The sequence below is a fragment of the Dermacentor silvarum genome, chromosome 6 (assembly GCF_013339745.2).
Source record: "Dermacentor silvarum isolate Dsil-2018 chromosome 6, BIME_Dsil_1.4, whole genome shotgun sequence".
Lineage (NCBI taxonomy): Eukaryota > Metazoa > Arthropoda > Arachnida > Ixodida > Ixodidae > Dermacentor > Dermacentor silvarum.
In genome coordinates, this window is record NC_051159.1 from 97,533,343 (window position 1) to 97,546,768 (window position 13,426).

The following is a 13,426-nucleotide window of genomic DNA, read 5'->3' on the forward strand; positions in this document are numbered from 1 at the left end:
TAGCCTTGTTTGCGGCCTCTTAAAAACAGTTTGTCTTGTAGCAAAGTTCAAACCATAGGGCCACCGCAAGGAGGTTTTAATTTCTTTTTATAACCTCCTTGGGCCACCGCACAATGGCAGGACGCCCCATCCAATAAGTTAAGGACGCTTTTTTATAGCGACAGCTTTCTTTAACTACTTCGGCCACTTTGGATAGTTGTAAGATCTCGCACGATAAACAGTGGCACATAACCCAGTCACCTGCGTTGTCTACTAACTTGGGCAGCTAGGTAATGGCTGAATTCTGCCATGCCGAGCAGACATGGGCCGCTGTGTCACTATAGGCATGTCACCGTATGTACCATTGGGTAAGTGCCCGAACTGACAACTTCGGCACTGTGTGTGTCATATTTTGGTATGTGGCCAGTCCTGGTCAATCTCCCCGTGTGGATGCGCAAAGGTGATATCCAGGGGTATGTAGCATAAAGTATATTAAAACAATAGCACCACATCCGCAGCACACTTCCAGGTAGAGCGCGGCCGCTTCATGAATAGCCATTGTAACCAAGTTGCAGTCAGGATACTAGGGATAGTGTGGGTTATAATTACAACAAGGTAAACACCTCCAGTTACGAAATTTGCGAGCGCAAGTTGGAATCAGCTAGCGCAAGACAGGGGTAATTGGAGATCGCAGGGAGAGGCCTTCGTCCTGCAGTGGTCATAAATATAGGCTCATGATGATACTGTCTCGTCGTATCGTTCGGCATTGTGGTTGGCATCGACATCGCGACTTCGTGTGTCTGCTGGTGTGTCCATAAGGCTTAGTGATTCACGGATGACATGGGGATAATGCAGCAGATTACACAAGGAAGAAATCACTCAATTTGATAATCATCTTCGACGGTTTCTATCACAATTTTTGATATATTGTCATTAGATATATTTTTCCGTAGTGTCATATTTTAGTTGCTATATGGTCAAACGCAGATAACCTTACCGCTTTAAAGAAAAACGTGCTCACGGAAGGTCACGCTTTTAGGTGATTGGAGTGTGAATCACATCACATAGCAACACTTTGCTTATAAGATCAAGAGCAGCTGCGTGAAAATTACCCCCTTGCTCTCGAGGTGAGGGCTTAGTGCTGCTGAGTAGAAGGCACAGAGCAAGCGGCACGCCAAGCTAGCGTCCTGCAGACGTCGTCATGCCTTTTTCAGAGCCGTCGCTGTCATGATGTCGAAGTCGTGCCATGGTCTTGTAGCCATTATACGCACGCTCGCTTCACACACAATCGCTCGCCTTAACGCACACGTTGTGCCACCTCGTAACACATTCCGCCACCCCAAATGAGGTTACCTTGCACAATGCTTCGCATAACATTTATTCCCACAGGGCGTGAGTGGTATTCTGATTTTTTTTGTTTTACAGTTTAACATTATTTGCTTTAGAACGCTCATACGAATAAAAAACGTTTGCTCAACAACCCATAGGCTAGCGCACTTTGTGTTTTTATGAAGCAAAGCGCGATTGCAACACGAACCACCATGATTCGAATCACTACTTTAGCGCCTGTTATCTTGACTATCTTATATTCCAACGGGGAGACAACGATTTTACTTACAGGAAAGATAGAAGACGACATTGATTAGTCCAGCATATAGAGAATTTATTGTTGGTGCTATTTACAAACTAACAAAGCGCACGCAAGAATTTACCGCCCAGTGTTGAGCTTTTTGTTCTTTATTTTCGTCAGCAGCACATGATTTAAAGGAAAACGCCTTCAATTAAGTGTACGTAGGGAAGACAACGAGAATGACAGAAGAAACAAGAACCAGACGAGTACACATGACATGCACTTTCTCATGCAACTGACGCTCATTAGGCGCTTACTTCCAACTGTACTAAGCGCCAGTACTGTGCACTCGTCCTGTCCTTGTTTCTTTCGCGCTTCTGTTTTCCTTCTAAGTTATGCACTCACTCGGCCAAGAAAATGTTTTGCTAAGCATGGGTAGGCTTATTTACTCCGTGGTACGATAGCGCGGTTCGCGTTTGTCAGGAATCATTGCACGCAGACGACATCACGATATGGGCAATTGCGGGGTCCATAGGAGAACAACAAGATGCATTACAGGAGGCAGTAGACGTCGTTGCAAGATACGCGGAGACATGCAGACTGCAATGCGCGCCTGAGAAGTCGGAGGGTCTCATAATCGAGAAGCGCTCACGAGGACGATCAACAGCCCCGGCACCAACCATCCACCTGCGAATAGGTCCTAGAGAAATTACCAAGGTAGACAGACTTCGTATCCTTGGCTTACACTTATAGAAGGACGGCGGCGGAGGATAAGCCATACAGAAGCTACAAACCACGACCACGCAGATCTTGCGCATGATGAAACGAATTACCAACAAGAAGAGGGGGCTCAAGGAACAGGACCTGATTCGACTAGTGCAGGCTTTAATTGTGAGCCGCATTGCGTACTCAGCACCGTATTTAAATTTCAGCAACGCGGAATTGGAGGTACTCAACCCGCTGATACGCAAGACGTATAAGCAAGCGCTTGATCTCCCACCCGGAACGGCAACTTTTCGTCTCGAGGAGACAGGGGTGTACAACAACGCATCGCGAAATCATAGAGGTCCACCTGGTAAGCGAAAAGGAAAGACTACTACGCACAATAGTGGGACACTGCGTCTTGGAGCTCTTGGATATTCCATACGGAAGACCAGCGCACTGACAAAAATCCCAACACTAATACAAGAAACTATGCACATCTCACCGATTCTCAGGAACATGCACCCAAACTTCCACATCGGACGGCGACAAGCCCGAGCGCAGGCGATCGCAAAAAAGTATGACAACCACCCCAATGTCTTGTACGTTGACGCGGCCAGCACCGCAAGAAGCACCGCATTCGTCACCAGCGTAGTCGGCAATCACGCGACCGAAATAAATGTGTCGTTGGTTTCCAGAGTGAGCGCTGCGGAGGCAGAACTAGCGATAGCGTTGGCCATCACGACGAGACCGCACTGGGATTGCGTCATAGTTCTGACGGACTCTCAGACGGCATGCAGAAATTTTTCAAGGGCCAAAATTTCCAGGACCGCACATCGCATTCTGAATGGAGCGAACCAGCTCCCACCATAAATACAAATCGTGTGGATTCCGGGGCATGAGTCCTTACACGGAAATCAGCAGGCACATGCCTATGCCCGAGCGCATGCACACCGGGAGCCGCGAGATGACCGCGTCGAGCAGTTCCATCCAGAACCCATACCATTAACCTACACGCACATTCTACAACACTATCGCCTTTCATGAAGATCACTACCGCCGCCTCACAATGCTCTGACGCGAGAGGAAGCCGTAATATGGAGAAAACTGCAAACAAACATATCCACATTTGAGTCTTTACCACGTCATACACCCTGCGCTGTATTCCTATAAATTCCCACACTGCGATCAATGCGCAACACTTTACCACATGATATGGGCTTGCGCAACCATACCACAACTCACACCCATAACACACCCCACCACACGGTAATGGGAGGCCGCGCTGTCCAGCTCCGACTCGATGGACCAGCTCAACCTGGTCAACCGAGCGAGAAGGGCAGCCTAAGGCCACTGGACTGCTGCCCTGCTGGACCACTGCAGAGCGGAGGAGCTACCTACGCTCGTGTGATCTTTTGCATAAAGTTTATTCCCTCTCTCTCTCACGAATCATTCCAAGTCTGAAACGATATTAGCCTCATGAGGGTACTGCTTGTCCACAACAGACATTAGTAAAAGGCGATTGGAGGTTTGGTGACAGAAAAGTAGGGAGACAACAAACAATGGAGGCGTACAAAAAAACAAGTTTCCAATAATGCTTCAGAAAGCTTGATGCTGGGAATTAAAAATAAATAAATAAGATAGATAAGACATTAGGCAAAATAAGAAAAAGAGTGATGGAGCAACACACCACATGGTTTCAAAGGAGGCGCTCAGAGCATCCGTCCATCCCTGTAGCAGTTTATTTGCGACCAAACCAAGTATCAATCTGAAGTAGCAAGGCGTAGTATTATTTTTTTTCAGAAACGGCACGTGGACACTGTCCGGTACGCCGGTCGATTTTCATGTCTGCTCGGAACGAGTAAACGAGAATGAAAATGGAGACCGGAAGGTAAATAGTGGCTGGTCAAGTTGGGCTCAAATCTAGTGTAAGGAGTTCTGATCTTATCTGTAATGATCCGTGGCGTGCCGGAGCGACGCTGTCATTTCTTTTGGCGCTCTCCACTTATAGAGCCTAAAGAAAATGATGGCCCTTGCAAGGTCAATTGCGCAAGCTGTAATGGGATACACTGCCATGGCGTCTATGGGACATTATTGCAATGGCAGTTGGGTTTTCAATAATTCTTTCTAACGATCCACACATCAGTACGGATATTTTCCCGTGACTGAACCACACAAGCGCTTGCTATCAGCGTCAGAAAAAGGCCCTATAAACGCGCCCTAGGCAAGCGCACAGGTGCAGACGACCCGAGACTCCGCCAGTATGGTGGCGCCATCTAGTTAAGGGGCCTGCAAAAGCCGCATGCACAGGCGCAGACGACGGGATGCGATTCAGACGAGGCGCGCAATAAACGCGATTCCGATGTGAGATGTGCGCCACGTATTCTCGGTATCTCTTCGGTACACGTTATGGCGTCTCCTCGTGAGGTACGAACCGCTGCTGAAGAAGCGAATCGTAGAGCTACGTGCGCGGCTACAAGCAAGCATCATCAGGCTCAGCAGACAGCTGTGCAGAGAGCATCACAAACCGCAGCTCGCCGTCGACGCCGGGCGGACAGTTGAGATCGCTCTCGTCAAAACGAGGCGAACAGACTGCCGCGAAGACCCTGTTGTGCGTGGTGCCGAAATTGCTACTCTTAAGCCGCTCCCCAGCTTACGCTGTGACTGTGCTGCGTGTGCCGCGCAGGCCTGTGACTTTTATTACCAAGATGCGGAATCTTTTTTCACCAAAGATATTTTTTATTTGTTCTCTTATTTTGCTGCCACTAACGTCGAAACGTTGTAAGACCATAATACATTGCGACTTGCGTCATGGTGGGCGTCATGAATTGTAGAAAACGATAGAAATGCATTTCTCGGGCGCTATAACGTAAAATGATTCCAAACTGTTTTGATTCCAATTTCTGCAATCAGCCTCCACGATTGGTCAAAACATTTTGGGGCCACTCCCAACTTCGCCTGTGTGTCACGCGACGTCACGAAAACTGCGATAGCTCCCCATCTGATATAACGTGTACACACTGATTATGCATGATTAAACCGCACAAAAGAAAGATAATCATTCCTGATTCGACGCCTTTTCACCATTAGTGCTCTTCCTATTGGTCCAATGTTTTCTGGCTACGCCCACTTCGCCTGTCTGTCACGTGACCGCACAAAACCGCGAAAACTCACCATGTCAAAGTGACGTGTACGCGGAAAAAAAAGCATTACTATGCCGAACCAAACTGAAAATTTTTCTCAATAGCCACAGACTGCCCCATTCCGAAAGGAATAGAAGACGGCTGCCCGCCGATCGCTCAGGCCCTGGCTACTCGCACCTGCCGATGAGCATGTATTTATTTGCGTATGATAAACATTTTTGCGTGGCAGTAAAACGTTATCGAGCCCTTTTGGCATGCATACGACATCGCTCTGCCAACTCTTCCTTGCTGAGGATCCGTTTTCGCGGCATTCTTATCCTTGCGTTGCACGCCGCCGCGATTTTCGACCAGCCACCACAAGCTAAGTAAGGTGAAGCGGACCAATCGGAGAAGCCGGCATCACCCTCTTCATGCGGTTATCTATTTCACTGTGCTGGCTCGGCCCCATCGAAACCCTCTCCACTAGAGCGTGCGCCTCGCCTCTTGTCAAGCCAATTAGATAAGAAAAACCGCTGAGTGTAGACAATCTTATTGGTTTGAAAGCGAACAAAGGTGACCTCCTATGAACGAGAGGAGTGTTTGATTGGGTTGTTCAGACAACGCTGCAGGTCACCGCCCGATGCTTGCGTCGGTGGTTACGTAAATTTGACGTCAGGAGTTTGCAATCAAAACAGTTTGGAATCATTTTACGTCATAGCACCCCTGAATTTGGTAGTTGTGTAAAAGTAAGTTACTAGCGCGACTGGCACCGGGACATACGACAGGCCACATCGCAGCACACCAGCATGACTATAATTAATTGCTCGAAGTGCTCAAGGTAATAAAACCTATGGCCACATTTTAGAACTTTCCGAGCGATTCAGAACGGTTATCTGAACGTGTTTTTCTTATAACCAGTTTCTTTTTTTTTCCCTCTTGCTCTTTTTCTTTTTCATAGTGATGGTTGTGTAAATCTTGGCTCTGCGAAATGATGGCGCTTATATTAAACAACTGTCCAGCAATTTTCGGCACAAGAAAGGGAAAAACAAAAAATAAATACTATACTGTTTTCTATTTTATTTTTTATTATTCTTTCGTTTTTTTCTTTTGTAGCGGGGCTAAATTTACTTTCAAGCATTGCTGTTGCTGGGAGACATTTGTCACGTATACACATAAACTACTCAAGCCCAGTTTGTGACACTACCACCACAACAACGTTGATTAGTCGAAGAGACAATTTGTGTAGTATAATTGTGCCATCTCTTGGTTTTTACCAGGACCTTTTACGCGCGACAGAAAACTGTCTTGCCAATCAATAAAAGTTGAATCTCTCTTGCCGATAAGAAAACATGATCACAAAAGAAAATTTTGCTGCGTTTTGGGACGCTCTTTCTTTCTTCCCTTTCAGCTTGCCTCAATCTAGAAAATAGAGAGTCCTAGCTTGTCCAGTATTCCGGTGAATGCAGCCGGCAGACTGGGCGTTTTACCGGAGGGGCGGAGGCGTAAACGGGAGTGGCCTGCACGATGCCGCCACCTGGTGGCGCACCGTGCATATTTACTTTGCTGCTGGTTTAAATTTTCGGCAGCGACGTATTCGTGTTGCTGCCGAAAATTTACACCAACCACAAAATGCAATACACTTGGTTACTGCAATATTAGCTTTGTTTGTCTAGTTGAGCTCTGCGCCACCAGGTGGCTGCACCGTACAGGACGTTCACGTTTGCTCCTCTGCCCATCCGGTAAAACACCCAGTCCGCTTGCGCTTACCCGAATACCAGACACACTAAAACCTTTTTTCTTATAAGCTAGAATAATTGGCTGACGGGTGAGTGGATTGACTCGTTCATTCATCGATTGAGCTGTACGGCGTTTAATTTCACATAAAAAAGAGGAGCTTTCTGTAGATATTGTAGTTTTCACTGCTACGTGAAAAAGTGCATTTCAAATGTTTTAGACATTGAACAACATGAAGTGTTTCAAGATGGGCCTAATTAGGGTACAGTAGAATCTCGTTAAACGTAACATCAAGGGACCCGATAAATATGTTTCGATAAACGGGAGTTCCGTTTTCTGACAGAGATGCACAGCGCTCTTACACTATACGTAATACGCCCTCTGACAAATTAATGTTAGGCATGTGAAGAATACAGAAGTGAACGTAGCAGCTAGTTTGTCGCCTGGTGTGAGCGCGGTTAGCGACTTCTGGATTGACTAGGCTTCGCCAGTTTTGATTTAGTAGTGGTACAGGCGATGTATCAAAGCAAGAGCATCGCTCTTACTGCTCGACTCGGTGACTGAATTAGCACGAGGTTGAGCTGGTGGAGTACGAATTACCTAACGGCGCTCAGTAAGGTGTCAGAAATTTGTGTCGTTATTTAAGCTATCACTATGGGGCGAGGGTCGGTGCCGCCATGCTGTCAGGACTGCACATTTTATGCAATAATTATCTATATAAGTTTTGCTTGTTTGAGCCTTTGCCACTGCATTTTTAAAGATGGCGTTCTGCGTAGAAGACAAATGCCGCAAAAAAATATTTTAAATGAAAAGATTGCTTGATAGATAGCTTCTGTTCAGTTTACTGAGATTTGCAAAAATTTTCGGACCGATTAACGAGTTCCCCTTCGCACCATACAAATACAAGAACCTACAATATGGAGGCTGTTGATTCGTTTTACCGGCAATTGCGCTTAAGCGATTTCCGTTTACTGTGATTCTACTCTATAGACAATTTATTACTAAAATCGCGCCTTTTCATGGTTGTCGCCATGTAACTGGCAACTGATAACGGGTCCCGGCATGATACATAGATCTTAGCCACATGATCTGCTCATCACACGCTTATTTTCCATAACGTAGATGTAGATGTAGATCCTTGGGATATACTGGCACGTACCTTGACAATACCCTGAGAATCTACGTCGTCCTCTCTTGGTTGCTGCTATGAGAAGAACAAGCGGGAAAACGTTTTTCGTAATATTACTAAAAGTCGATGAAGACGAAAAGAATCAGAGGGAGCGCGGATCGCTGCGCGCCACCCGTTGGGCCTAGCTCGAGAGCTCGCTCCAAGCAAGCCTTTTTTCGCCTCTTTCAAGATGGAAACGCACCGGAAAAAAGTAAATTGTGCCCAGTGCACCTAGCGAGTGATCGCAGACAGCGCCGCATCAGTCCAGGCAGGGTCGCGTCCGTCCCCGTGCGCGGTGGTCCATGTGTGCTTCAGCGGCGCGCCCGGCCAGAAGCCGGCCCAGCATGCGGCCGAGCTGAAGAATCTGCCGAGCCAGCGGCCCCTCGTCGTGCTTCGTCATGAGTTCGGAGCAGCGCAGGGAGCAGCCGCAGCCGGCGCCCCACGTGCCGCCCGACGACAAGAGCCAGAGCGAACCACGGCTTGAGCCTCCGCCCACGTCGCTTGGTTCGACGAGCGCACTGAGCAGCCAGACAGAGCACAAGAGCCGCGAGCCGCTGGAGCAGCCGCTGGTTGAGTATGGCGACATCCGGAGACCGTCCATCAGCGTCAACGAGGGTGAGCTGGGCAGCCAGCCACCGCTCGGCGAGCATCCGCGCAAGAGCATCGGCAGCGTTGACTACGGCGACCCAGGGCCCGAGAAGTCCGAGAAGGAAGACATCCTCACGCCCATGGCCCCTGTGGCAGGGGACAACATGGACACCGCGAAAGATTTCATCGAGGGCGTCTGGAGCTCTGAAGAGGCACCCAAGGCCACTGCCACGCCAATGTCTATGGCACTGGTGCCGCTGGACGAGCGCGGAGAGGAAGAGCAACGTCAGGCTGAAGAAGCTCCGCCACAACCAGAACCAGAGCCACTCCATTTGGTACCGATTGAAGAGAAGCCGCCGCCACCGCAGCCGCCACCACCACCAGCAGCACCCTCAGAAGGTAAGGAGAGTCGTTCTGCTACCACCTCGGGCACCACTACCGGCTCCTCGTCGGAGGGCTCGGAGAGTGAGACGTCGACTAGTGGCTCCAGCAGCACGGGCACTAGCAGCAGCGGTACCACTAGTTCAACCGGTTCTAGTAGCACGAGTGGCAGCACCAGTACCAGTGGCACTAGCGGCAGCACGACTGGTACCACGACAGGCACGACGACTAGAACGACCAAGGGCAAGACGGAACCACCGGATAAGGTGTCAAAAGCAGCAGTCGCTGCAACTGCTGCGGCGCCGGCACATGCGGCTGCCCCGGGGCAGCCGTCGAAAAAGCCACCTGGAGAAGTGACAGCGTCTTCTTCGTCCGAGTCCTCGTCTGGTTCTAGCTCCGGTAGTGACTCCGAGAGCAGTGAGTCTGGCTCCTCGTCAGCAGAAACTGCAACTCAAAAAGATGACGAGAAGAAACCACTCCTGCCCAAGCAACAAGCACCGTCGACGGAAGGAAAGAAACCTGAAGGCGAGGGCAAGTCCAGTTTTACTTCGCCAGCCAGCGCCTCGTCAGGCGCAACGTCTGGCCCAACGTCGGGAGGAACGTCTGGCCCAACATCTGGTAAAACGTCTGGCCCAACATCTGGCCCAACGTCGGGACCGACGTCGGGGCTAGCGTCGGCGCCGACATCAGAAACAAAGACGGCGCCCTCATTACCACCTAAGCACCCGCCTGTGCCTCCAGGTGGACTCAGACCAAACCGGCCACCTCCGAAGCCCCCACAGCCAAAAGCCCCACCAACACCTGAGAAACCACACAAAGGCAGCGAAAAGCTGGGGAACGATCCTTCAATGTATGCCCTATTGAACAACGAAGTGCATCGAGATGCCGAGCACAGAAATAATCGGATTCCTTGCGGCCTGCTGGTAGCGAACATTGTGGCAGCTCTCATACTCGTCATCATCTCCCACGCTCTCATCGTGTACGATCTCGAACGACGTGCCTCGATGACCAGCACTCCGGCACCTCCTGAAGTTAGGGAATATGATCATGTGTGTCGTGACGTACAGTGCAGTGCGGCTGGCACTCACCTTTTTTACGTGTTGAATGCGAGTGCCAGGCCTTGCGACAGCATTTACAACTACGTATGCAAAAGTTGGATACACGAAGGGCCACAGAACTACCGCAAGATAGTCCTTGGCGCTGAACGCATCCATGTTGACAACATGTACACGGAAATGAAAAGCGCCCTACTCAGTTATCAGGCAAGGGCTAGCGAATCAGCGGCCGTAAGAAAAGCTACTGAACTCTACAGGCTGTGCTTAGAAGAGCCAAAAAAGCAACCAAAGAATACAAATCTCATAAATGAAATATTGAATGAGTATGGTCTTGCTTCGTGGCCTTACTCAGAAAGTGTCCCTTTAAATGCTTTCTCAAGTCCGTACGTAAGCCTGGCGAAGTTCATCCGTGATTCCGGCGTCGGGGCGGTTGTGGCTGTGAAAAAGTTACCTGACCCCGAGAATACTCAGGCTAGAGTATTTGCCATTGACTGCTCCACTTTTGTTGTGCCAATGGGCACGCTCCTGTCGTTTGCGGAACATAAAAGCGACACTTTGCTCGGTTACAAAGCATACATTGCTGACGTCATAAAAGAAGTTCGACCTCAAAGACAGGATACAGAGAAACTGGCCACAACAATTTTGGCATTTGAAGTCAACATGGCACACCGCTGCAACGAAGGCTGTCGCAAGAAAAGGTTTAAGAGGACGACTCTCGGGGACTTGAAAGCTGAATTGAACAGCAATGGTGTGAACTGGGAGCAGTTTATAGACACTGCGGCTTCAGGCAAATCAAACGTTGACCCCAGCAGTCCAGTTCTCGTCCGCTCTTCGCGCTACCTTAAAAGCGTCTCCATGCTTTTTGAAGGCCAGCAAACACTGCGCCGTATGATGAGCTATGTAGGGTGGAGGGTAGTTCATCACTTTATGCGGCATGCTGGTGTTCGCTTCCGAAACTTGACAGAGTCGTTCATGACGACGAGGCTCAAGGAAGAAAGGTTTCCGTACGAGAGAAGCTGTCTCAGAGACGTCAACAATGTCATGCCTTTTGCTGTGGGACGTGTCTTTGCTGAGACAGTGTTGTCTCGGGACCATTTTGACCATGCTGTGCGGACTGTGACTGCTCTCATCAAAGGTTTTCAGGTCGTGCTCAGAGAGTTTCAGTGGGCCCCTCTGGATGTGCAATCCAAGTTCTCCAGAATGGAATACCTCGTCAGCTACCCGGAGTGGATAAAGAATTTTTCTAAACTGAACGCCTATTATGAAAATGTAAGAACAGACGGATCGTATTTTCAACGCTACATCAGCGCCTCACGGAATCGATATCAGCGTTACCTATCTCCACTACCGATGATGCCATACATGCACCGCAGGCTGGCAGAGTTCATCTTCCCTTCCCGCATTGTAGACCTTGAGCGGCGCGTGGGGCCCCCGCGCGAGACCAGTTTCTACGACGTTCGCGACAACACGCTCATCGTACCGGCTGGCTCCATGCAGCCGCCTTACTACGACACAAGGCGTCCGTGGGGTCTCACCTTCGGAGGTCTCGGAACCATGGTCGCCCGAGACTTCATCAACGAGATGTTTCACACGCCCGAAGGAATCTTAAAGGATGATAAGCAAAAGACCACTTTCAAGGACAAGACCCAGTGTCTGTTGGATCACCTCAAGAAAGGATTGGACCCGAACACAAACCCCGACTGCTCGAGCGTCGTCACGGACGTTTTCGCGCTCCGGGTGGCGTACGAGGCGTACCAGATCTTCGTCGACGGCAGAGACGATGACACGCTCCAAGGCGTCGCGCACATGACTCCGGAGCAGCTTTTTTTCATCTCGGCCGTGCGCACGCTGTGCACCAGCATCAGGGAGCAGCACTTTGCCCAAGTTGTGCTTCTGGGCAAAAGTGTCATGGAGATGGAGCTCATCGACCCCGCCGTGATGAGCATGCGAGAGTTTGAGGACGCTTTCGACTGCAAAATGAGCAACATCACGGCTGGACAGAACTTGTTCAACAAGTGTTTCTATCCTCCTCAAGCAACGTGACTGCAAGCACCACCGCAAGGCGAGCAAGTGCTGGAATGAAGCAACTTGAATGAAAGCTTCGGCATCCACAGTGAAACGCCCACTCAGGTGTGTCCTTTGTGGTCGCCTCTATGTCATCGCGCGGCTCCGGCGGGTTCCATGCTCGAACACGAAAGTGCCTATGCCTGGACGTTTCTTGCGTCACTTTTGCCTTCAAAATATGGCGAAACGTGGCACTGTAAATATGTGAATACAAACAATCGTACGGAGCCTTCATCACATTTTGTTTGTTCTTCTTCACAGTTGAGTGGACTCGTTAGCAGGAAGTTTTGTCGTGCGCTTTTTGGAGACTGGCTAGACTCCCTTACCGCAAGTTGTTGTGCAAAAGTTTGTGCGATGGACTATTTTTATTAAAGTCGCACTTTGAGTGTGTGAAAAGCGTATTTTACTGCGGCAAGTGCTGCAGCATATTTTTCGCAAACTTGGTATCTAAAGATTTATTTATTCTCGTAAAGAGCGAAAAAGAATTACCCTGTATTTCTTGTCGCTGTGCTTAAATGTTTCCAATTTCTTGTGCTCCAAAATTCACGCTGTAGAGGTATGTGTTAGTGTCACATTACTGCGTGATATGACTGGTTGTAAAGAACCGTGCACACTACGACACCAACATGAGCAACGCCCCTTCTGGCCTGCAATGCCGGAGAACTCTCGTTGGTGTATAACCGCATCCAAGCGAGGCTAGGTTAAAGCGCACTAATGCTTTTCGTTGTTCGTGCTATTGCCCCACCTCATCTGTTATGTCGCGCTTCGAGGGTGCAAGAAACGCATTTCCCTTTTATTTCATAAACATATTTGACTGTGTGAGTAGGTTGATCGTCCTTCAAAGCACATTTTTGAAGGGAAGTTTAATGTCATCCTTTGGTGGGATAACCTGGGCTCGCAGACGACAACGCACTGGTAGTTTTCTACCTTTCTTACATTGACGAATATATCGTCAGTAGTAATCCCACGAGAAAAAACGAAATTATCTTCTATTTTTGACCCAGTTTCATTCTGTACTCAGCATTGCTGTATGGGAGCTTTCATGTCGCTCGAGTGACATCTG

General features: G+C 49.1%; 1 protein-coding gene across 1 annotated transcript; it reads left to right on the plus strand.

The window, feature by feature from the left end:
• The first annotated feature begins 8,412 nt into the window (after positions 1–8,412).
• Positions 8,413–12,695, plus strand: LOC125946132 (neprilysin-1-like). The gene has a single exon (XM_049668626.1). The coding sequence runs from the start codon at positions 8,674–8,676 to the stop codon at positions 12,340–12,342; it is 3,669 nt and encodes a 1,222-aa protein (XP_049524583.1). The 5' UTR covers positions 8,413–8,673; the 3' UTR covers positions 12,343–12,695.
• Positions 12,696–13,426: the final 731 nt, after the last annotated feature.